Source organism: Rhipicephalus microplus, chromosome 8 (genome assembly GCF_043290135.1).
Source record: "Rhipicephalus microplus isolate Deutch F79 chromosome 8, USDA_Rmic, whole genome shotgun sequence".
Taxonomy (NCBI): Eukaryota; Metazoa; Arthropoda; class Arachnida; order Ixodida; family Ixodidae; genus Rhipicephalus; species Rhipicephalus microplus.
In genome coordinates this window covers 97,582,481-97,605,495 of record NC_134707.1, presented here as the reverse complement: position 1 = coordinate 97,605,495, position 23,015 = coordinate 97,582,481, and the positions used below count along the sequence as shown (strand labels likewise).

The 23,015-nt window shown below is 43.6% G+C and overlaps 1 protein-coding gene across 5 annotated transcripts in view; it reads right to left on the bottom strand.

The window, feature by feature from the left end:
* Positions 1 to 3,089: 3,089 nt before the first annotated feature.
* Positions 3,090 to 23,015, bottom strand: part of LOC142769285 (uncharacterized) — a 37,105-nt gene continuing 17,179 nt past the window's right edge. For all 5 annotated transcript variants that reach the window (XM_075872399.1, XM_075872400.1, XM_075872401.1 and 2 more), the window contains 4 exons: positions 15,638 to 15,780; positions 10,476 to 10,558; positions 5,658 to 5,744; positions 3,090 to 3,340 (listed from right to left, as the gene is read on the bottom strand). In XM_075872399.1, the coding sequence (XP_075728514.1) occupies positions 3,171 to 3,340; positions 5,658 to 5,744; positions 10,476 to 10,558; positions 15,638 to 15,780 (483 nt within the window). In that variant the 3' untranslated portion in view covers positions 3,090 to 3,170. The remainder of the gene's footprint in view (positions 3,341 to 5,657; positions 5,745 to 10,475; positions 10,559 to 15,637; positions 15,781 to 23,015) is intronic.

The following is a 23,015-nucleotide window of genomic DNA, read 5'->3' as shown; positions in this document are numbered from 1 at the left end:
CACGCGAAAGCATCAACCTGAATACAGGTGCGCTATCGAGTCTGTAATACGATGGGCAATGGCACGTCGACCAAAACAAGCTTAATCACCTGTTTCTTTGTCTCGCAGAGAAGGCATTATAACTCTGTTTTTCTGTGCCACCTCACAGTGACATCTGATAAATGGTCCAAGCTGCACATGAAACGTCGGGATTTTCTTATTGCAAAGCAAAACTAGTTTTCACTTTTGAGCGGCAGAGACTGCGGCCGCTTGTCTCTGCCGTCAGTGCTGGGTACTGGTGATGTACTGCTAGTGCCTTTATGAAATCACCGACCCATAAACAAAAGTGCTAGCTTTCCTTACTATCTTAAGTGCTCGAAGTGAAAATAAGAAGGGGATAGTCAAACTCAGAATGGAAAGGCGCCTCACGCCTTCGTACATCGTGCATGTGCTGCAAACACTTTTCTGGCAGTTATTTCTGCTATGCCTTCCCTATGGGCCACTCTTCTATAAGCATGCAACTCTGTTTCAGCGCTTTGCCAATACTTCAGTCATTCAATGAGTGGAGGCTACAAGCGTGGAAGACTTACACCAGGAGTGGCGACGTTTCAAAGACAACCGCGAAGGCCCCCATACCACGAAGGTTCCCAAAACCTTCTGCGAAGACCTCCGATGACACAGCCTCCGTATCGCCCTGAGTAAGCGCATCTCGTGAACACAGCTTAGTTGTGCAAGATATATGAGTCTAAGGCTTTATTTGTACGTGCATACATACGCAGTTTGCTGATCAAGACAAACGCGCACGTAGCTCATTGCTTATCACAAATTTATAACTGAAACCTGCTGTCACTGTTTAGTGCAGGTTCACTAAATGCTGTCACCTAAGGTAGTGCAGACACTGTACACGGAGCTCCTTAAAGTTTTCGTTTTATCACGCGCGGGAACTTAAACTCATCCAGCTTGCATTTGTTACGTTAATCTTTGTGGCCCTGTGAATGCTACATATATTCAGCGAATAAATATTCGCTATATTCTGATAATCAAGCGACAGCCTTGCGCAGTAATAATATGAACTACTTCTTGATGCTGCTCTCACTGAACCGACACTAACTGCACCAACTGCAGTCATTTGCATTAGCCAGGGCACGCAATAAGGTGGAACGTGCCCTCTCTCCCAACCACACCAGCGCCTGCCCGTCAAGACCCCCTTACTGCGATACAGGATATGCTGGTGCCCAGCATATACCCTTATCAGCTGTCTGAGCACTATTATCTGAAGTTTGGTAATTTATGCTACTTTTCATTTTTATTACATACCATGTACATACCATGTACCATGTCTGCCTAAGTAGAAATTTCAGGAGCTGTTCTGCAGTAACTATATCATGTGTTGTTGGCGATGCGAGCGTGGCAGAAATCAGCAATTTTAACAAGGACAAGAGCAAGCGTGCCCTTCTCTTTAAGATTGTTTTAAAATGTAACGTCTTTTTCACGGGTGGCCGAAGCACGCTCAGACACAAAGCAGCACTTCATGCAGCGCTCTAGCGCCGCAGAGAAAAAATGTAATTGTATGTAACACTCTTTACCGAGCGAAGCTGAATGATGATTATTCGTTTAGAACTCGATTGCTGTGGAGAGGTTGCCTGGTGGGTTCGCAAGTCTACTTGTTTGCAAGACCAAACCCGCAAAGTTGATGCAATCTTCACCGATGACCTGGACTGCGATTTTAACAACATAGCCTCCGTCGTACACCCCCGGGCCATCGATGAGACACCGCGATATTCTGCAAGCTGTTGCTGCATACTTCTAAATGCTGGATAGAGACGCGTTTATCGAGGTATCGAAAGACGCACCCGAACTAATTAATATCGCACGGAGGACACTGCAGATTACGAGCGGAAACACTCACACAAGTTTCACTTTCGTACCAGCAATGCAGTCAGCGGCATGAGCATGCTCGTTGGCCTTCCTGGCCGTGTCGATTAGGTCGGTACTACTACAACTTCATCATTGCACTCAAAAACATTAGTTTCAGGTGTCAGTTGACCATCGCCAGGCTGTTTGTTCGAAAAAGTTCCAATCAGAAGAAAACTATCTACTCAAAGAAACAGCGGGTACGGCAGTGCAGTTGAGAGTGCAGTCCCCGAGCTTACGTCTCCCGCGAGACCAAAATCCAGAAGCGAATAGACCACCGTGGCAATTATTGTGCTCCTGTTGGCCACGCTGTTCCATTATGGTTACCACCTACTGAAAGATGCTGTATATAACTACTGTGTTGCCACTGTGCTGCAATGTAAAAGCGGAATGGTCACTGGACTAGTAACAAATGACCTGATAGAGATCGTATAGAGGAATCTCTAGGCTATCAGTCAGTTCTCTGGTAGGTTTTTTTACTAGTAATCAGCAAGACGCACAGAATATTATTCTGTTATGAAGACAACGACGAGCGATTATCTGCGCAACTATAAAAAATACTCAATTAGGCACGAATGTTCGAAAAAATTCTGGCATTGATGTTAATACGACAATAACCATGGCATGTCCAAAGCTTTTCAAATTGAATCAGCTGTATTACTTTCAAAAGGGCAGTAAGTATGGGGGCTTATTTGAAACTTTGCTGCAAGCATTATGCCCAATTGCCTAAATAGAAAACTTAGAATTGACTTAACTCGACTACCTCAGGGTATAAGTAACGTCAGCTTCGGACAGACGCACTAGTGATCGAGTTCACGCGAATAAAACTGTGGTTCACTAGGAGTGCGTCAATAAGGGAGCTTCCAGTTCTTATCTGGCACGCCAGATATGCGACGTGTGACGTCACTGCTCCTGGGGAATGCGCAGCGTCGCTCTCCATAAGCCACGCGAGACTGCTCAATCTGGGCGAGTGTAGCTCACGGTACAAAACGTCTGCCATTCCGCAGAAGCAGTGGCGTAGCCAGAGGTTGGCACGTTGATTGCATGCCCGACCCCCATTTTTTCTCGCAATGGCATAATGAAGAAATGATGACCATGCAAAAAATATCTCTTCACCCTGCCCCGGGAACTCAAGGAGGTAACTCCCTGAAATAATTTTTGTCCACGTCCCTACACAAGAGTAAATACTTCATGAATGAACACTTCATATTATTTTATTGAGATATTGCCCACAAAAATACTTGCTCATTTTTCCTATAAGTTCGAGACCTTGCTCACTAGACTAAAATAACTTTGCCAATTCTTTCGTCACACTCGGAAATAAAGTATTGTTTTGGGGTATGGGGTTTGCAGTACTTCCAGAAATTTGCTGTGCAAAATTTGAGGCCGTCGGTGTTTCTGTCAAAGAACTGATCGTTCACCCACACTTCACATACTTGCTTGTAACCTGTGAAAACAGAGTTATTGATTAGCTTTTCTAACAAAATTACGTTTTCCGACACCGTTCAATGCACTGAGAGGCACTAGTACCGTTGCATCGTGTTTGTCTAAAAACGTCTATCATTATTTAGCGTATATTTTTAATATTATCGTATTCTGTGAGCAACAATCAGATTGTAATGGGAGTAAAACTGAATCACGAATTCGCAAATGTGTTTTTTTTTCATATTTATGTTGGCTGAGAGCCGCGGTTTTTGATTTACATATCTTGACCCAGAGAACATTTATACCGCAGGACGATAATACATTATAGTAGTTTTCTCTTTTCATAATCAAAGTTAACCTACTGTAGTATTTAGTCCTTCTATTTATGCTTCATGCAGGTATATGCACCGTGTCACCGCAACTGTGCTGCTGTGCAAGATACGCTATGATAGGTGTTTGGGTGTCTTGTGTTCGAGTGGCATTCTCTAGCGTTTTGTCACTGATTTGTTTTTCTCTATGACCATTATTCGGTCGCAATTTGATGCTCTGCATAATTAAAGTTAGAAAAACATTTAAGAAGACCAATTCTGCCCATGACAAGCGTATTTTGCAGTTTTTTTTTGAGGCTGAGCATTATACAGCCCAAAGGTGACTCCTTAGAAATGTAAAAGGGAGGCTCCATTTAATAAAGCATACACTCTACTACTCTTGTCTACCTCTCCTCGCCACCCATAATTATCAACCCCCGTATATCCGATAATTTCACTTATATAATGTTAGCAGACACTCAAGTAGTATTATTGTCGTAATCTCAATGCGCTTTATAATCACACATCTCATGCTCTAACGTGTCCATAACTACTGTTTTCTGACTTCCGAATTCTTATCATTTTCCAGAACATGTGAACACGATGCATAGCATCGCGGTTCAATGCGATGTATTGATCAGCTTAGTTATCCTTTGCCTGATTGCGTCTGTACATACACTCTGAGATCCAACAGGAAATCTTCGTACTAGTGGTTTTAGAAAGAGGTCAGCCTGGATTGCCGGTGTCTCTAAAGGTGCGGTGTGGTTGTGTGATTCCCTGACGACACAGGAACTTCATGATAAGGAAGGTTAGTGAGCCCTCCAAGTGTTAAAAATTGAGCGAATGTAATAACTGCGTTGTCAAGCATCAGGAAAAGAAATAGTGATGGTGTACAATGAACCTTCAGTTCAAGTTATGCGAAACTTCTAATTAGTTGCAGTAAGTTCAAGATTGATTTGTCTGCCGTTATGCGCAGGCGGTTTTTGACTGTTCGTGCAGCACTTTGGCAGTAGCCTACGCATCATGACATGGGATGCGTAAAAAACTTGCAACATAATGTTCCTCGCACTGGTAGAATCTGATATGTGGATGCGATTTCCCGATTAGTTGCTGTACACGTCAGACGTTTGCCGGAATATAGTATATTTCACGCTGCGCCATTAAACGACGATTTGCAATCGAAAGTGAAAGACCGTCATATCAATGCAACTACTTATTGCGCTTTCTTAACAAGCGCAGTTTTAAAAAGAATAATGTACGTTTTCACGAAAAAAGATTCTCTCACAAACAACAGTTTAGCAAAGCAACGCCACATGAAAAAGCACCCCCCATTTCATTCTGACGGCTGAAATTTTAACGCTGCCACTCTTGGAATAATTGCTGTTACTGCTGAAGTATGAGACATTCGAGGTCACGCGTCCACGCAACATTAACAGGTCGCTTTTCTCGCATGCTGATGTCTCTAACTAAAGAGAACCTTTCAATCAGCATGGTTAGTGTAATACTAACATACTCATCAAGTTTGTGTAGAACAACACTTCACACAATGAGGTGTGCACTGCAGTGCTGCTCAGGCGTAGGGAGGCAGAAAATTTGGCAATGTTTGGGGTCGTTGTGCTGTACAGGCAACTTTTAGCGAAAAGGAATCTTTCGTTGTCCGTGGAAAAGTAAAGGCCCTGTACGCCTTTGTACTCATTTGTACTACCATGAGAGAGTGCGACGATGTCATTAACAAGTATCCCTTGACTTCGTAATATTCAGTCATGCTTCTTCGACCAGTCGTATGTGTTTAGCGCATGAGGAGAGGCCTTCTTTTGACAACTGTCGATATATCTATGTAGTGGTTTATTAAAACAAGCTACTGCGCATGTCCACGCACACCACTGCCACGATGTATGTACATCTCATAAAATCTTTCCCACGTTTTGATGCTGAATGAGCCTCTCTGTGTGCTTGTAATAACAATTATATTTTCACGCGGAGTTCCTTCACATATCGCGTTTTAATTTTGAGCTAGTATACGGTACTTACCTCCTCTTTTTGTATTCTTTGTCTTGTTTACAATAGCACAATCCTTATATATGTGGTGAAGCGTATACGTTGTTTTTTCACCCGTGCCTGCAATTCAAGCGCTTGATAAATACTAAGCTGTTTTAGCAAAACGTTTCAACACTAGACCACGATGTAAGGTCTCTCTTTTTTTTTGAGCAAAATAACATCGCGCAGATGTATCTGGTGAACAAGCAATGTAGCAATACCTTAATTGGTCAAACGGGATTTATTTATTATGTGTAGGGGTTCTATATATCTCTGTGGTGTTTTTGTTAATTTAAACAATATTCTAGTATACGCCAGCCTAATAACAACTTCCCTCAACATTGTTCGCAGGAACCGTGGTATAAAAACATCGCAATAATAAAGGATGTCTTGACAAACTGATTTGCCATAGTTATAGCGGTTACGTTGTAGACGTTGAAAACATTTGAAATACTAAAGCACCGATTTTGAAAAAAAAAACCTAGAATCCCTGATCTTTTGAAATATTTATTTGCAAATTCAAGAAAATGGTTACTATTGACTGACTAAATATACCGCAAATATTTGAAGTGAGAAGTAAACCTTTTTACAGCAGTGGGACCAGCCGCTCAGGCGTCATAATACTGCGGTCCGAATACAGCTGTGACGTCGCATTGAGGCGGTACTTTGTTATCACTATTTCAATCTTCTTTTATGTAAAAAAAACGTTTGATAATTCAACACCATCATTCATCCTTCATAATCGCTTTGGATTCAGGACATTGCTGGTTGAGTAACATTAAAGTAGGCGTTGCTTAGCCCGTGGAGGAGCTTGACCTACTGATTTTTTGTCTGTCTTACTTTTCTTCCATTCATGTTTTGTTCGAAATAGCCTATAATATATGTTTTCCGCTGGTTTCTTTTCCCGCCACCGTTACGTTACGTACACACACACACGCACTCACGCACACACACATACGCACGCTATATATATATATATATATATATATATATATATCTGAGCCATAATAAAAAATAATGTAATCGCAATATTTTCCGAATTGCAACACTAGTTATAAAAAAAACCGCACCTCCTAGCTTCCCCACACACCGCGTTAAACGAGTCGGCCTACGTACTGTGTTCAGCAACATTATCATCGAATAATTTCCGTACACAAATTATATACACATTATGGAGAACTCGGACGTACTTTGACATCCTCTTTATCACCCGTAAGATGGTGTGAAGGACGCGCTTTGAAGGTCGATGCCCCGCTCAATAACCGTCACGGTCGTGTGTGATGTCTAAGAGTGGCACCGGTCTTTGACGCGCGCGCAGTCGGAGCGATAGAAAGACAAAGACCGCATTAGAACAATAAAATAAAATAAAATTAACATTTTTATAGTCAGCAATTCACCGATAATTTCCGATTGTTTTCTCATCTGAAGTCAATTTTCCCGTATATTGACCACTGGTTTTATAGCTAATTCCCCAAAATGGGTAAAAGCTATATAGGAAAGATCAAGCGAGCAAGCAAATATGCAAGCAAGCTGGCCCACCAATGGGTGTTGTCTCCATCTGTTTTTTTTCAGCCTAAAATGAAGCACATTCCAAAAAAAAGAACACTTTCTATCGAACTTAAAGATTACTGAATTACTAAATTCACTTCGTGCGAAAAAAAAATGCAAGACAATCTGATATGTACTTTATGCCCATTCATCATCGACTGAATGACTCTTGATATACAGTTGACTGCACGTATTTCGGTTTGTTGTTACTGCATGACAACATCATATCGCCGAAATTTAGGAGCACTTCTGTAGGGTGTCCCTCATGATCATATTGTTGTTTTGCGACTTTAGATTGCCGCTAGTATAACCAAGCACTTTCATTTTGCAGTGAATAATTAAGTGGTTCTTATGACAGTGGAATAAAAATGAAATGTGCACAAAATTATGAAAAAAGTAAGCAGATGCGTTGACACAATGACTTCTCGCGCTGAATTGTTTGGTATTAAAAAGGCCTACCTCTTTACGCTTTTTCTCAGACATCGCATCGGAGGCGCGTATTTCATAGCAATATGAACCAGTGCGTTGGTCAACTTTCCTAATTACCTGCAGAATACGCATTAATCATGCTGTTTTTTATACCGGGTGTTCAAAATTAAGCTTTATGATTTTTTTAAAATTAGGCGCTCGAAGGCACGTGAGAACCACTTGTGCAAATAAGTTAAGCGGCCAGGGGGACAGAAAGTTAGATGATAATTATCGCTGTCAGCAGCCCAATTAACTAAAATTTAATAATTAACTTTTTACTGGCTGCGGTAAGTTGGCATGTTTATATTGAAAAAATGTAGGCAGTGGTGTTTGTACACAGTTTCAGTTGGAAGATTTTTTCTAGCACGCCTGTGTTCCGAGATATCCGGCTCCAAAGTTTAATTGTCTTTCGCACGATTACGCATGCAAGAGGGTGAGGGTCCGCGCAAAGCTCCTCCCTAAAGTGACGCATCTGTTGCGTGTGGTGTTTAGTGTGTGAAGAGGGTGGAAGCGTAGGCATAGGTGATAGCAATTACCCTTGCCCTCTTCGGCCGTCGAAATCAAAAATCGAAGAACGCTTGCAACCAGTGTCGTAACACGCAACTGCAGAGCCTCTAACGATAGTGGCAGATACCATGCCGAGATAATGGTGCGAGCGGAGAATCTGGATGCCAGTGCGCGTGCGTAATAATCACTAGAGAAGCATGCGTGGTCGTTGCCTGGGCTACGCGAATAGCGTGACTGCTGATGTCCGAGTACTGTAACTTTTATTGAAACAAGAGCAACAACTCCACCAATAATAACTGAAACAGTTTTATCCTTGCTAACGCATATTTCCTGCTGCTACATAAGCATATTTCGGTCATGCACAAATCTCATCGAAACTCTTCACCTCTCAAGACGTCAATGCCCCAAAAAGTGTTCAAAATGCCTGCCTTCGGCAGCAACGCAAAGCATGAACCGCTGTCGCGTCGACTCGATGACTCGGCGCAGTACTTCTGCAGGAATACTCGCACAGGCAGATGTTATCCTGTCCTTCATGTCATTAACATCGCTGGGCTCTGTTACGTAAACTCGATCTTTAACGTAGCCCCAAAGGAAAAAGTCGAGCGGAGAAAGGTCAGGTGATCTTGGTGGCCAAAACATCGCTCCTGCGCGCCCAATCCACTGTTGTGGAAAACGTCTGTCCAACCAGTTCTTCGCCCTGGTAGAAAAATGTGGTGGTGCTCCATCGTGCTGAAACCATACTTGGCGCAGGTCATTCAGGGAAAGACTGCAGACAAGATCATCAATGACAACACCTAATATTTCTTCTGTGTACATCTTTCCGTTCAAGTTGTCCTCAAAAAAGTGAGGTCCGATGATCCTGTCCCCGAGTATGCCGCACCACACATTCACACTCCAGCGAACTTGATGCTTGTGCTGCCTCAGCCAGTGTGGGTTTTCTTGTGCCCAATAATGGGCGTTGTGAAGATTAACACTTCCATTTCGGCAAAACCGAGCTTCATCAGTCCAAATTATCCTGTGCAAAAAGTCATTTTCTTGATCAGTTTTGATGAGGCCCCAATTGCAGAAGTCAACTCGCCTTTCAAAGTCCGCCTCATTTAGGTCCTGATGAAGGTAAACGTGATATGGATGGAACTTGTGCTTTCTTAAAACATTTGTGACTGTTCCGATGCTGCGACCGCACTGATCGGCAATCTGTCGGATGCTGAGCTCTGGCATCGAGGTTACGCACGCGACAACGTCGATTTCAAAGTCTTCATCGACGATTGCCTTCCTGGTCCGTCTCGGAAGGTGGACAGAGCCTGTTGTGCAGAAGCGTCGAAACAGGTTTGTGAAAGTGGGCCTTGTTGGAAGGGGACGGTGTGGGTGGCGAGACGCGTAAAGCTCCATTGCTAACGAAGCGTTGCCATTCATTTCAGCCATTGCAAGCACCACGTCTACTTTTACTTTGGTAGAATACCTCACGCCAGAAGCAGCCATATTAGCTCGAAAGGACTCCACGTGGATTTCCTTGGTAGACCTTCAATGCAGAGACGCTGTGCTCTAACCGGAGGCACCCTAGTGCAGGACGGTCCTGCTAACGCGTTCACAAGAAGATGTCTCAGTGTGATCTAAAGTCACGAAAAAACGTCGCGAAAAATGGTCTCCTGTTATCGCGTTCATCAGGATCATGCGTAAGGCTCATGGCGCACCGCGCTGTCACATTTTGATTTCGCCGGCCGAAGAGGGCAAGGGTAATTGCTATCACCTATGCCTACGCTTCCACCCTCTTCACACACTAAACACCACACGCAACAGATGCGTCACTTTAGGGAGGAGCTTTGCGCGGACCCTCACCCTCTTGCATGCGTAATCGTGCGAAAGACAATTAAACTTTGGAGCCGGATATCTCGGAACACAGGCGTGCTAGAAAAAATCTTCCAACTGAAACTGTGTACAAACACCACTGCCTACATTTTTTCAATATAAACATGCCAACTTACCGCAGCCAGTAAAAAGTTAATTATTAAATTTTAGTTAATTGGGCTGCTGACAGCGATAATTATCATCTAACTTTCTGTCCCCCTGGCCGCTTAACTTATTTGCACAAGTGGTTCTCACGTGCCTTTGAGCGCCTAATTTTAAAAAAATCATAAAGCTTAATTTTGAACACCCGGTATACTGCCACATATCATAAAAGCTAGAATAGTGAATACAATCTCAATACCTAGCTGCACAGAATGCCCCAAACTGAGAAGCTGTTTTGCTGTATGTTTGGAATCGAAAATGTAACAAATTTAGATTGCTTACTCTTATTAAAAGACGTGAACCCTCTAACTTTCTTGTTATTTTTCCATATTGGTGTGTAATCCACATACTCATAATCATAGCTCCTGGAAAGAAGAAACAAAAAAGAAAACTATGAACCATATCCCCAAAGGGAATTCTGATGGGATGCGAAGCAGCAGTGGGGCGCAAGGCGTTGGCCCCGTTCAAACGGGCGTCGATGCGGGTGGTAGAAGAACGGTTTGAAACGAAGCTTAGTGCAGCGTTTACTCGAGTAAACGTTTGTTTGAAACGCAGAGACGCAGTGGTGGATTGGGTTTTGTGTAAAATTTATCGCAGATAAACAAGTCGAAAGAGTGTTTCAACTAGACCTGTGGTCGAACGTTGCGGGTGGGGGAGGAGGTGAAGCGAAAGAGAAATGTTTTGCGAGTGGGCTGAGCAGCCGGAAGCTGTGGGCGCTGCAACGAGCATGCTGCGGGTGAGTAAAAGAGTGGCGTCAGCGTGCTCCTGTGAAGGAAGCATGTGAGAGGAGCGTTACGTTCATGCGTAGCGGCGACGTGCCTTCCATAGCGCTGCTCCCACTACTCCGGCGAGGTGGACGCGTTGTGGCGTGTTTGCACGGACGCACATAAGTACGGCGTTACACGCGTGAGTCAAAGAGCTGCTTCGCATCCCATAATGCATAAATAATGCGCCTACCGGCATTATACCCCTGTTTTTTTCAGCAGATAAGACTCTCACCCCTCCTCTTACGAATATATATTAACAACCTACCATCCATTTATCGTCTAATATTAGTTCATTTGTTTACAACTGTGTCATCTACCGCACAATTTTAACATTGCTGATCAAACTGCCCTCAATCAGGACCTTAATCTTGTGCAAGAGTGGTGTAATGTTTGGCCCATGAAGCTTAATCCCACTAAATGCAAAGTCGTTTCCAGTATTCGGCAGCGTCACCTTTTATAATCCTCCTATTTAAACTCTAATTCCACTGTTGAACATGTTGAATCATATAAATACCTAGGTGTCACCTTATCATCTAACCTTTCCTGGAACGCACATATCAACAACCTTATATCACCCGCGAACAGGTGCCTCAGTTATCTAAAGCATCGTTTGTGTTACGCACCCCTAGACATAGTACTTCTCGCGTACAAATTTCTCATCCGATCAAAACTACAATATGCAGCGCATCTAGAGCGTACACCAGGCATACCTTATTACCCACCTAGATTCTGTACAAAATCATACCACCAGACTCATTCATTTTCAGACTAATATGATAGAAGTATATCATCCCTAAAAAGTGAAACTGATGTTACTGATGTTTGTGTGCGTCGCCTCGTTGTCAGTCTTTGTTTAATTCGCAAACTATTTACAGTTCCTTCAATCAAGCTCCTCCCATCATCCCGTCATCGCGCATTTCTCGCCGCACTACCCATCCTTCATCATTCACACTCACACGTGCTTCCACTAATGTCTTTGCCGCATCAGTATATTTTCGCGCAGCAGCGTAATGAAATGACCTCCCCTGTGACATTGCATCCATCACGCGTACATCACCTTTTGCGGACAACATAACTGCATATTGTTCGTTGTGAAGATCACTCTCTACAACCCACATTTGCTAACCCACCCGTTGTGTAATACCGCCTAACCGGGGTCTTTAAGTTAATAAAGAGAAGTGAAGAAGTGAAGAGATTGCTGACCTACTCGCATGCCCCTTCTCAGACCCTGTCAGAGAGAGATAAAGATGCAAAGAAAAGCAGGGAGGTTAACCAGACGCACATCTGGTTTGCTACCCTGCACTGGGGAAGGAATGAAGTGGATAAAAGAGGTTGTAGAAAGATAAGAACGTACACACAATCACGAGCACACTCGGGGGAGCACACACAGTCTACAGGTGGTCGCTCAGGTTTGTTTACTTTAAGCAAAGTAGAAGTGCTTTAGTCGCTTTCTGCGCAACTGAGGCAGATGCCCAAGGTCCTGGAATCTTCTGCACCCAAAATGGTCTGGAGTCAAGTTGATACAAAACCATTCGGAGCTGGCATCGCTGTGTGTCGTAGCAAGCGCAGCTGCACAGGACGTGTTCAATGGTCTTTTCAGCTCCGCAGTAGTCGCATGTAGAGGTGTCTGCCATATCAATGCGAGAGGCATGCTATTGGTATATAACTGTTCCTTCATGTGGTGGTGCCAGACTTCACCTCGTTAAGAGCATATACTCTCCTCCAGGATTTATTTCACAAGGATATGGGATGATTTAATCCCATGGGTACAGGTCCAAAACGCTCACAGGAAACAGGGCAGGAATAAATTTTACCAGGATAGTTTAACGTATGTGCTGTATATCACATGCATTTTGATTCACACACAGTGTTTCATGCAGATGCGGTAGTGATCACATTTTGTTAGAAAGCGCCTTTCTGTAGATGCATGTAAACTGGTAGATAAGGTTTACTTATATAACTGCACAAATGGTACAATTTAATTACAGTGCTGTGCAGGAACTCGGCAGATATTTCATTTAGAAACATGAGGTGCTGTTTACCGCATACCGAAATGGCCAACAATTACTAATTGATGAACCAATAGCACCCGGTAAAAAATAGTTCCCTCGTGCGAAAGTATAACACGCATTTGAACTTCCAGTTGGCTGGAGAATAACAGTGTTTGGTTGGTACAACAAACCCAGCACGCTTTGAACCGATAAGCAGCAGAGCTGACACATAGTGCGCATTTCCAGTGAATGTGATTTTTTTCACATGATGGTGGCGTAATTAATCGCCCTTCCGGTGATGCTGTCGTTCACAAAAAGCGTGCGTTGGTGACCCAGTAAGTGATTCTTAAAGGAAAGAAACGAAGATAAAAGTGAGCCCCGTAACTGTCTGCTCACAGCGCGACACCTCAACAGTGGCTATTGAGGAATGGGGGTAAGGAGAGATTAGAAGGAATAGAAATAGAAAAAGAATAGCGATAGAGATGAGGCCAGCGACAGTGACATAAAGAAGTAAAGAAGAAATAGGAAAGATGCGGACACGGTCGAAAGATCCGAGGACGGGGCACCACTCAGCGGGAGCTCTTGCCGGCGTCAGGCGATGGCGAAGGGCGAGCCTGTCCGCCAGAGTGGCGCTTTCGTCAGAGGTCGCGGGAGTACAACCGGTCGGCATGGAATCCAGCGAGCGAGTCCAAAACACGCAGCTTGCTTGACGTACATAGTGTGAAAGAAAACCTTTATTGATGATGCGGTGGCGCACTCTATCCTGTCGTTTTCCTCTTTCAATTTCCCTTCTTGGGGTTTAACAACATTTCTTCTCACCTTACAAACATTTCCCATTCCTTGCGCGATAGGGAACGTGCACCGATCATTTATGAGTTAGGGCCATGCTCACATGCACTTTAGTTGACACACCGAATTGTTAGTTAAATATGGCACATACTACAGCCCATACACAACTCATGTGTTATCCAAACCTTGGCACTTTTGTGAGTGAGTGAGTTACAATTGATCGAGCACAATTTAGGATAAGCTTTCTCATTTTTCTCACTTAATGTGGGTGCCGGTGCGCCTTCGTGGTACCGATCTTTATATTCTCATGTATTTTTTATCAGATAAAACTGGTTGGCAGTGAACACTCGTGTCCTCGTCTTTTCTTTTTTAGTGTTGTCCATTCGCGCTTTAATCTATTCCGGAAGATGCCGGCCCGCATGGCAAATCATTTAGTTATGTTATCTGAGGAATCTGTTTACGTTATTACGAAATGTGTGTTTTTGGACTAACCCTTTCAGACGCCAACTTTTAAGAGGTGTCTGTAAATGTGTCAAATCATTATAACGTTACTTCAAGGTACTCAATATTGCATTGCAAAAAAACGAGATAGTTGTGGAATGTATGTGTGTCAATATAACTCCTTTTAATTAGGAAGCAATTAAATATCAATTTATTCCGAAGTAATTGATGCTTGCTTTTGGCGTAAATAGAATCTAATGTGAGGCTAGATATGTAGTGCAAATTCATTTTTCATTATGCCAATTGTGAGCAAGAAAATTTCTTCTTTTCACAATGCTTGCCGGAAGCGGCACATTGCACGACTCCTCAAACGTGGTAGTGCCTTCAGAAAAGTGATCATATTTATTAGTACACTGCAAATTGAGGTTAAATGAAGACAAATTAATTATGGAGGAGCATTCCTCTAATGTACGTTATATCTTGCTCTTTCTTAGCCTCTACTAGATGCAAATAACGAGAACGAGTGGTGCACACGAGTGTGTACATAGCGTCTGAAAGGGTTATAAAGAGGGGTACCTTATAATTTCAGAGAAATTTTGAGGAATGAGGAAAAAGTTCTCATATATGATTGTAATAAAAATATTAGCAATAATGTAAAAATTATCATCAGTGAACAAATGAAAATATTCATTTATGATTGCCAGTTGTCTCTACTGAACTTAAGTTAACCCGGACCGACATCGCAACCCAGCCATATACACGTTGGGTTAAAGGATAGACAGTATTTGAACAATGTAGCTAGCATTACACACTGCACCCTACAAATGTGGTGCGGCCCTGCTCAAAAGGAGAGTTCGCAAAAGGAGGCGTAATCAGGACCAGATGATACCCGAAATTAATGAAGCTGCAGAAATAGAAAGGCTGCGCATTGCGTGTGTCAGCAGCCCTTCAATTGCTCTATCACAAAGAGAAATAAATTTTTTTCAGAACGTTGGCACACTTGATGTTCATGGCGCGTTATCACTATGATTACTAGGTTGTTGGTGAATTCTGTTTTGTTTGATTTGTCTTTTCTCTTTTTATTAGATACTGCTCAAATATATATTGCATGGTTCCAGCAAATAAATCCTAATGTAAGTCAGTGCCGCTCTCTCTCTCCTGCTTTTCTTGTCCCTCGTTATTGGCGCTGTTTTTTATGTGCATTATTTCGTACCAACTCGCCCAAGCAACCACGTTAGATAATGAAATGAATTTCGGGCTGCAAGAGCACTCATTTTTTTCGTTCATAGTCACATATACCTCAGCAGTGCAACGCTTATCACAATAAACACAGAAATGTGTTGAAGGTTTGAGCGCTCTGGAAGTGTTTCCACTGAAAATATTTGTAACTGAAGTTCAATGATGTAATTGCGAGGCATATAATCAGTTTAACGAAACTGTAGTTAAAAATACTTACCACTTCTGAGAAGACTTGAACACCAATACCTGAGACAAGGTTCGTGCCGTCGGATTCATCTTTGTCCTTATTGCTTTAATGCACGCTACTCCAGGAATCCCCCGCGTAGTGAGGTGCAAATACATAGGGTTTGTAAGCATGAACTATGAAAAATAATACAATGTGACATTACTCCAATATCCTTCGCAATCTTCTAAAGCCGATGAGAAATGGTATGTATATATGTGGTATACCTGCTAAAGTTTTCACGGGAAGTATTCACGTAAGTAGGGAGTGGCCCAGCCTCTTAAAATACGCATGCATCCATAAAAAAGCAGCCAGAAACTCAGGATGCTTCAAGCTAAATGTGTGTCGTTTTGTTGTCATACAAATTCCTTAGTGTCTATTATTGTATATATAATGGCGTTCATGATAACCTTTAAATGACCGAAGCAATACCTCATCAGTTATTTTCGAAATTTGCGGAGATGAACTCAAACAGGCATGTATTAGGTTAAAAAACGCATAATGTATGGGTATATTGCACTAATTTTATTTACTTTTTGCAGCGCTTAATATCATGAGTGCACCAGAGACAAGTCTTTGGCCCAAGGAACCAGAAATTACAGTGGAGTCGCTTTCAAATTTTTATAGGGTATGCTGTTGTGGAAGGCTGATAAAATTTCAACCGGTTGGTGTTCTTTACTCTGGGCCTATGTCTGAGTAACCGGGACTCAACACAAAGTATAATTGCAGTTTCTGAAAGTTGTTCAATACGACGAATCAGTCAAACATATTATCAGGAAATCTTGAGTAGATGCGTAGAGAGATTAACTTGCGAAGTATGCTTAGCATTCTTTATCACACAGAAAGGCTACATGTCTTTGACTACCACACAATTCAGTATAGTATCGAAGACATCTATACTAAATAGTATCCCAGGTATTCTTTCAATATCTTGTGTATGATGAATGCATGTATTTCCAGAATATAAATATATTGAGTAACTCAGGATGATGATTGATATGCGTTGTCAACGACCCAAATCAATAACATGATTATGAGAGACGCCGTAGTAACTTAAGAGCTATGTCATATTGATTGCTACACCAACTTGTGAAACAATGAACATTGGCTATCCTTGGCTTCTCAAGCTGACAATGCTTCAGTAAGCCACCCGAATAAAACAAATTGCAGGGACATTTTTTATGATTTGCACAAAAGCCAATCAGCAAGGGGCTCCAAGAAGATCTCTGGGTTCCTAAAGTTAGAGCAGAGGCATGTCATGGTGCTTGCCTTATCACAAAAATACAAGCAGATGAACGTGGAGACACCGCTAGCCGTTTATTTCCTCTTTTTTTGCCTAGATCTGCCAGTGCCCTGATGCATGAAGACATAGCTACTGTCCTCAACTAGATATTGGAATTAGGTTCGACATTTAATGCCCTAAATCTGATGCCAATATTGTGCACTTATGAAAACCTCTCTTTCATGGCGCTTTGTTACGACATTGGAAGAATGTAAGAACTGAGGGTTTATATCGCATGGCTATCAAACATCAATCACTTCAATAATCTAGCGGACTTAAAGTTGGCTTACTGTGAAACTAACTTATATTCTGCAATGAAGATCCACGCTGTTATGAAATGCAGAAGACACTGGGCAGAGGAGAAAAGAAGACCATGTTCGCCTTAGTGAATCCGAACGCTTGCGTCAGTCCAAATGTTAGTTGTGCCGTGATGGTGTCTGCGATCTATTAAAAAAGCGCTGCACTGAAACGCATTCTTTTATTAGAGGGAAGCGCTAGGTACTGTACCGTCCTGCAACTTCACAAAAGTATTTTGGCTCCAGTTCATTCCATAACTACTGGCAGCGACCAGCAGCCTAGGACCCCGAGAACAACCCTAAGAACTGTTAGTTGGTCCGGTACTCTTTGGCGATGCTACCTGCCCTCTCTAGTGATACTCACAAAAAGGATGAGGATGCGTAAGGCTTGTCTAATTAGTACAATCTGTTACACGAGCACAGGAAATGATGCGCATAAGTTTAATTGTGAATTTTTTTAGTCAAAGACATCGTCAGACACTGGATTTGTTAGCACAGCGGCGACCTACCTATGCTGTCGGCCTACAGAACTGTATTCGTTGAGCTTTGCCGACGTCCAAAGAAGTGCCGGGCAGCACTTGTATCATAGAGTTCTATGAAATGGTGAAATGACACGAGAGGTGCTATGCAAGATGACGCGAGCTTCTCGGGGCCGACGATTGATTGATTGATTGGTTCGTGGGGTTTAACGTTCCAAAACCACCATTTGATTATGAGAGACGCCGTAGTGGGGGGCTCCGGAAATTTTGACCACCTGGGGTTATTTAACGTGCACCCAAATCTGAGCACACGGGCCTACAACATTTCAGCTTCCACCGGAAATGCAGCTGCCGCAGCCGGGATTTGAACCCGCGACCTGCGGGTCAGCAGCCGAATACCTTAGCCACTAGACCACCGCGGCGGGGCTCGGTGCAGACGAGTTTTTCCGAAGCTTACCCTACGGTGGCCATGAATGAGAACAGTGCGGAGTGCGTGTAAGCAGCGTTGATAAAATTCTCTACTAGAACGCACGTGGCGTAGGAAATGCATGTTGGACTTTCGCAGCAGTTATAAAAAAAACATGGCGTGTGAACACGTCAGCGAAGCCACTCAGTGAATATTTTAACAGTGCAGCAATGTTAGCGCGATTGTCGGGGCATCTTTTTTCCAACTCAGTACGTGCCTCCAACAGGCGTGTTCATGGGGCGTTTGTGCTCTTTCGGGCAGAAGTTTTCGTTCCACCCGGTGCATGAAAATTTCCACACTAGAAGGCAGCAAGGGTGCACATGCAGCATTCTCGTGCTGTTCATTTCACTTCTATAAAATATTGCAGGTGAATATTAAGACAGGTGGTCGCCAGGGGCGCTCACATCACGGCGGCTACGTCCTGATCGCGGCGGCTACGTCCTGAGTGGATACGTCCTGATCGCCATGAAATTGAATGCGAGACATTGTAGCCACGGCGTAATACCACTTTCTGTTCTACTGGGGTGTGTGCTCAGTCTGCGCGATAAAGCTGATAGATTATTGTGCCGCTAGGCTTCAGTACTGCTCCTCAGCAAAAGCAAACGTAGCGCGCGTAGCCGATCTTCCCCGCGGGCGTCTGTCAATAAAACTGATTGACGCGTCTATTCGGAAATAAGCTATATAGTTGATTCTGAGAAGGCACCAGTTCAACTCGTGACTTTCATAGTGCCTGTTCAACTGCCAAGAAATTGATGCGGCAAACGGTAAGCGGCAGCTTTTATGCGTATAAAATAATCTGATCAGCTTGCACTACTTGACCAGGCTGGAGCCATACGTGAGCTTGTAATAACCTAGCTTCTTTTAGCTTTTTAAGTCGGTTGTCTACTGATATGCTCGACCAGCTTTAAAGTGAAGATCACATCAACTCTGTCTTTATTTTTATTACACTAATTGCCCAGCCCCGGTGGCCTAGTGGGTAAGGTACTCGGCTGCAGACCCGAAGGAAGCGGGATTGAATGCCGGCTGCGGCAGCTGCAATTTCATTGAAGGCGAAAACGCTGTAGGCCCGTGTTGTCAGATTTGTGTGCATATTATCGAACGCAAGGTGGTCAACATTTCTGGAGCCCTCCACTACGGCGTCTCGCATAATCATATGATACTTTATCACGGTAAACACCACATATCAATCATTATACCAATTGACAAAAGCTTAATGACTATTACACTGAATTGTCTTCAAATCATTCACAAGGTTTCAAGTAAAAGACAATTATCTCGGGCGCAATTAGCAAGGTCATCATCAGTATGAGACTAATTACCAAAATACTCATTAGGCCAATCCTAAACATCATCATATTAGTAAGGGCTAGTTACCAAGGTGTTAGCGTACTGACGCATTAATCGGCAACCATAATTAACGTCGTGTTAGTAGCATGATTTGGTTATAAGGACTTCGTGCTGAGTTTTATATACACGTCTGCTATAACATAGGTCCGTTTGTGTGTAACGCGTCATTTATAGGTGTTTCTGATATCTTACCCTTCCACTCTCTTTCTATAGAGGTGGTATTACACTACTTCTCCAGAAAGACTTCTTGTCCACGCGAACAGAAGATTGGGCCCTAATACCCTGCTTATAGTAGGTTACAAGCTATTAGCGAACATCTCGGTGCACCGATTCGGCCAGTCTCTAACATCATTATTCGCTTCGCGCTCGGTTGGTTCCGTTCCGGGCCCAGACATAGACATTCATACTTGATTAATGCGCAAAATCATTCACTACACTACTGCCTGATTTGCCCAATAGCTGTTGGCTTCCTTAAATCAGGAAAATGCTTTTGATTTCATAGAAATTGACTACTTACTAAATGTTTTGCATGCATTTAGACTTCAGGACAGGTACCATCAGCTCATTCGCGTGATGTGCACGGATTCACAAATTATTCTTTACGTAGGTTCCAGTGAATCGCCCCTTTCAAGTCACGCGTTGGCATGCTACTAGCTTTACTACCAAGCTGTGGCGTCACCCCGTCATGTGAGAGGATATATGGGATGTATCAGCGCTGGAACACAAATAGCTTCTGGATCATTTTTCACAGTGCCAAAAGAGTGCGAAACGGAAGCAGAATGGTATCCTCTCTTTTTTAGGTATTTTCTCTTTCTCTCATAGAACCGGAAAGCACGTTGCCGCCATTGAGGGCCACAAACGCTTTCTGCAGGCACGTCAAGTCAAACAAAGGAGGCGTTGGTGAAGTAAACATGCGTTGGCAAAATTTGAAATAACAAACGTACGTTTGTGTCCCATTTATAAGGACCTTCGTGTATGGGTTCTAATAGAAGTGCTTGATGGATTTCATGCTGAACAGTCACGTTTCCGCAATTTTTGAGGCCAGGGTAGCTCTTCTGGATCAGCGCACCGTTCACCATCTCCTGACGATGCGTACAGCACACGTCAAGTGGTGCCCCGTCTTCGCACTCTTCAATCGTGTCCCTATCCTTCTTCCCTCATCTCTCGTCTTTTTGCATTGTTGTGCGGCGAATGCTCTGTCTACACATCTCTCTACTTCTGCTCTTTTTCTTATCCTCTTTCCCAACTCTCCACAAGATGTTTAGCCATGTAGGGTACAAGGCAGAGTAAAACTAGCTTTTTTTTTGCTTTGCTTCAAAAAGCACTTGCTACGGTTTTATTCTTGCACGTAACGACTGCTTATTTGCTGGTTTCTACTTCGAGTAGACGCACCGGCACCATTTTGCTTTGGCGTTTGGCAATATAACTTGTGCATTGCTCCAGCCAGGCGTATATTGAGCTGTTGGACCATTACGCCTAGAAACACGTCATGTGAAATGTGAAAGTACGATTCATCAGGGCATTTGTCGAAAAAAGGTGCAGCACTCCTCAACCGCACGTCAATTACATCTTAAAAGACGCCAAGCAGTTTTTATATTGTCTCATGCTCGTGGTGAACGGTCTCTCTCTGGTGCACTTATTTTACGCCGCTTTTTTCCAACTACATTGCATCTTTTATGCTGCTTGGGGAGCTGCCCAAAGCCCCAGCCAGTGAAACATGCTTAATTTAACCCTTTTCTCGGGGGAGGCTGGTCTTTGGGCCACTGGCTAAATCGATCAGTTGAGGCTGGGGAGCTGAGCCTGCCTAGAGTTGCCGGCGATGGGGCTCCCGGACGTCTATCACCCAACCACTTTTATAATTTGTCAATGCGCAGCAGCTGTTTGACTAGCCTGTTGTGGTGAGCAAGGGTAATGGGCCCAGGTCAACGGACGCACTCAAGATAGCCTGGTGAATACAAAGACAATAATTATATAGGACTAGGACTATATCACACAAAAGAACGTCAGAACGATGCGAGATTAAAGAGGGTCTACAAAGAAACTGCTGCCCACGTGAGATGTTGATATACGTCTTAACACCCAACGCACTTCATCCTCCTGCCAAGTTTTCAAGACCATAATTCCGCACACCGTCGTTGCAGTGGCCGTAGCACCAAGCAACGTGGCGTTGAGCCCGTCGCGGTAGCGTTCATGATGGGAACACGCCTTCTCGTGTAGCTTGCTGGCTCGAGCTTACGTCGGTGCCCGCGTCCTGACGACTTGTCGGCGTCCAGGTCATGCTCGACCGGGGCGAGTGCCCAGGACACGGTGTCCAAAGCCCCGACAACCTTCGAAGCCGGCTGAGCACGCTCTCTATACCAGTCCCACTACGGCGTCTCTCATAATCATATAGTGGTTTTGGGACGTTAAACCCCACATATCAATCAATCAATCAATCAATCAATCAATCAATCTCTATACCAGTCTTCTTTCTTTGCCCTTTTTCGTTTTAATTGGGCGCTCAGGGTTTTGCCCCCATGGCTCACTTATCACAGTCCTTACATTCTTCCCCCTGTTTCAGAAAGTCGCACGCACTTTGGCTGCTGCTGTTGAACTAGCCCACAGAGCGTGTAACTTGACGATGCCAGAAGATGTAGAAGTGGTGTTGGCTTGACACTTTGGTTGCTGACGCTCATGTGGTTGGAAGTCCGTTGCCGATTTGACGTTCAAACTCATAATTTGGAGATTGCATCAATCTGGGAGGCTGAAATTTCCAAGTGCTTCACCGACACTCATACACTCATAGATTTACCAGAATGGAAGCACACTCATTGCAGCAATAGTTCCGATGTTACATTGACTAGTTTCTCTATGTTTCACGAAGGAACATGTCATGCACAGATTTCACGTGAATCTATCCCAAAACGGAAAGCGATGCAACTCATTCTGTTGTCTTATGACATGTCACGCCCCCTAAGATTCGCTAGTGAGCACGACATATCTACACATAGAATGGGAGCACAGGCCAGATTGGTATCAGTGCACCAGGTTTATAGGCTGATTTTTTTTCTTCCAAGTGCTCGCGGTGAACCAGCGCTCTTCTTTTCTGCTAGCTTCTGGCTAACGCTGAGCCTTGTCGAAGCTGCTGATTTAACACCCAGTACTCAACCATGAAGTCTGCACCTGAGTGTCCGGTTGGGTGGCCCCCACAATGCGGCAAGCTTTATCTGGGTTCATGCACATATGTTCTAGAGTGTTACCATTAGCCATACATTAGGCTCATGGCGTTCCTAACTGCGCTATTGCTTTGGGGGTTCAGGTCTTTTTTGCCCGACCTTTGCGCTTGCGGCTGTATTTGAGGAATGTTGACAGGAACTTTCTTTATTTTGAGGTTTTGAACAATCATTTCAGTTGCCAAGATAGTTGCCTTGCTTGGGCCTAGCATGCCTCCTGCTGGCATGCTTTCGCGGAGGACCCAAGCTTCCGGCAGGTCAACAGTACCATGGTTACTGGCTGCGCAATC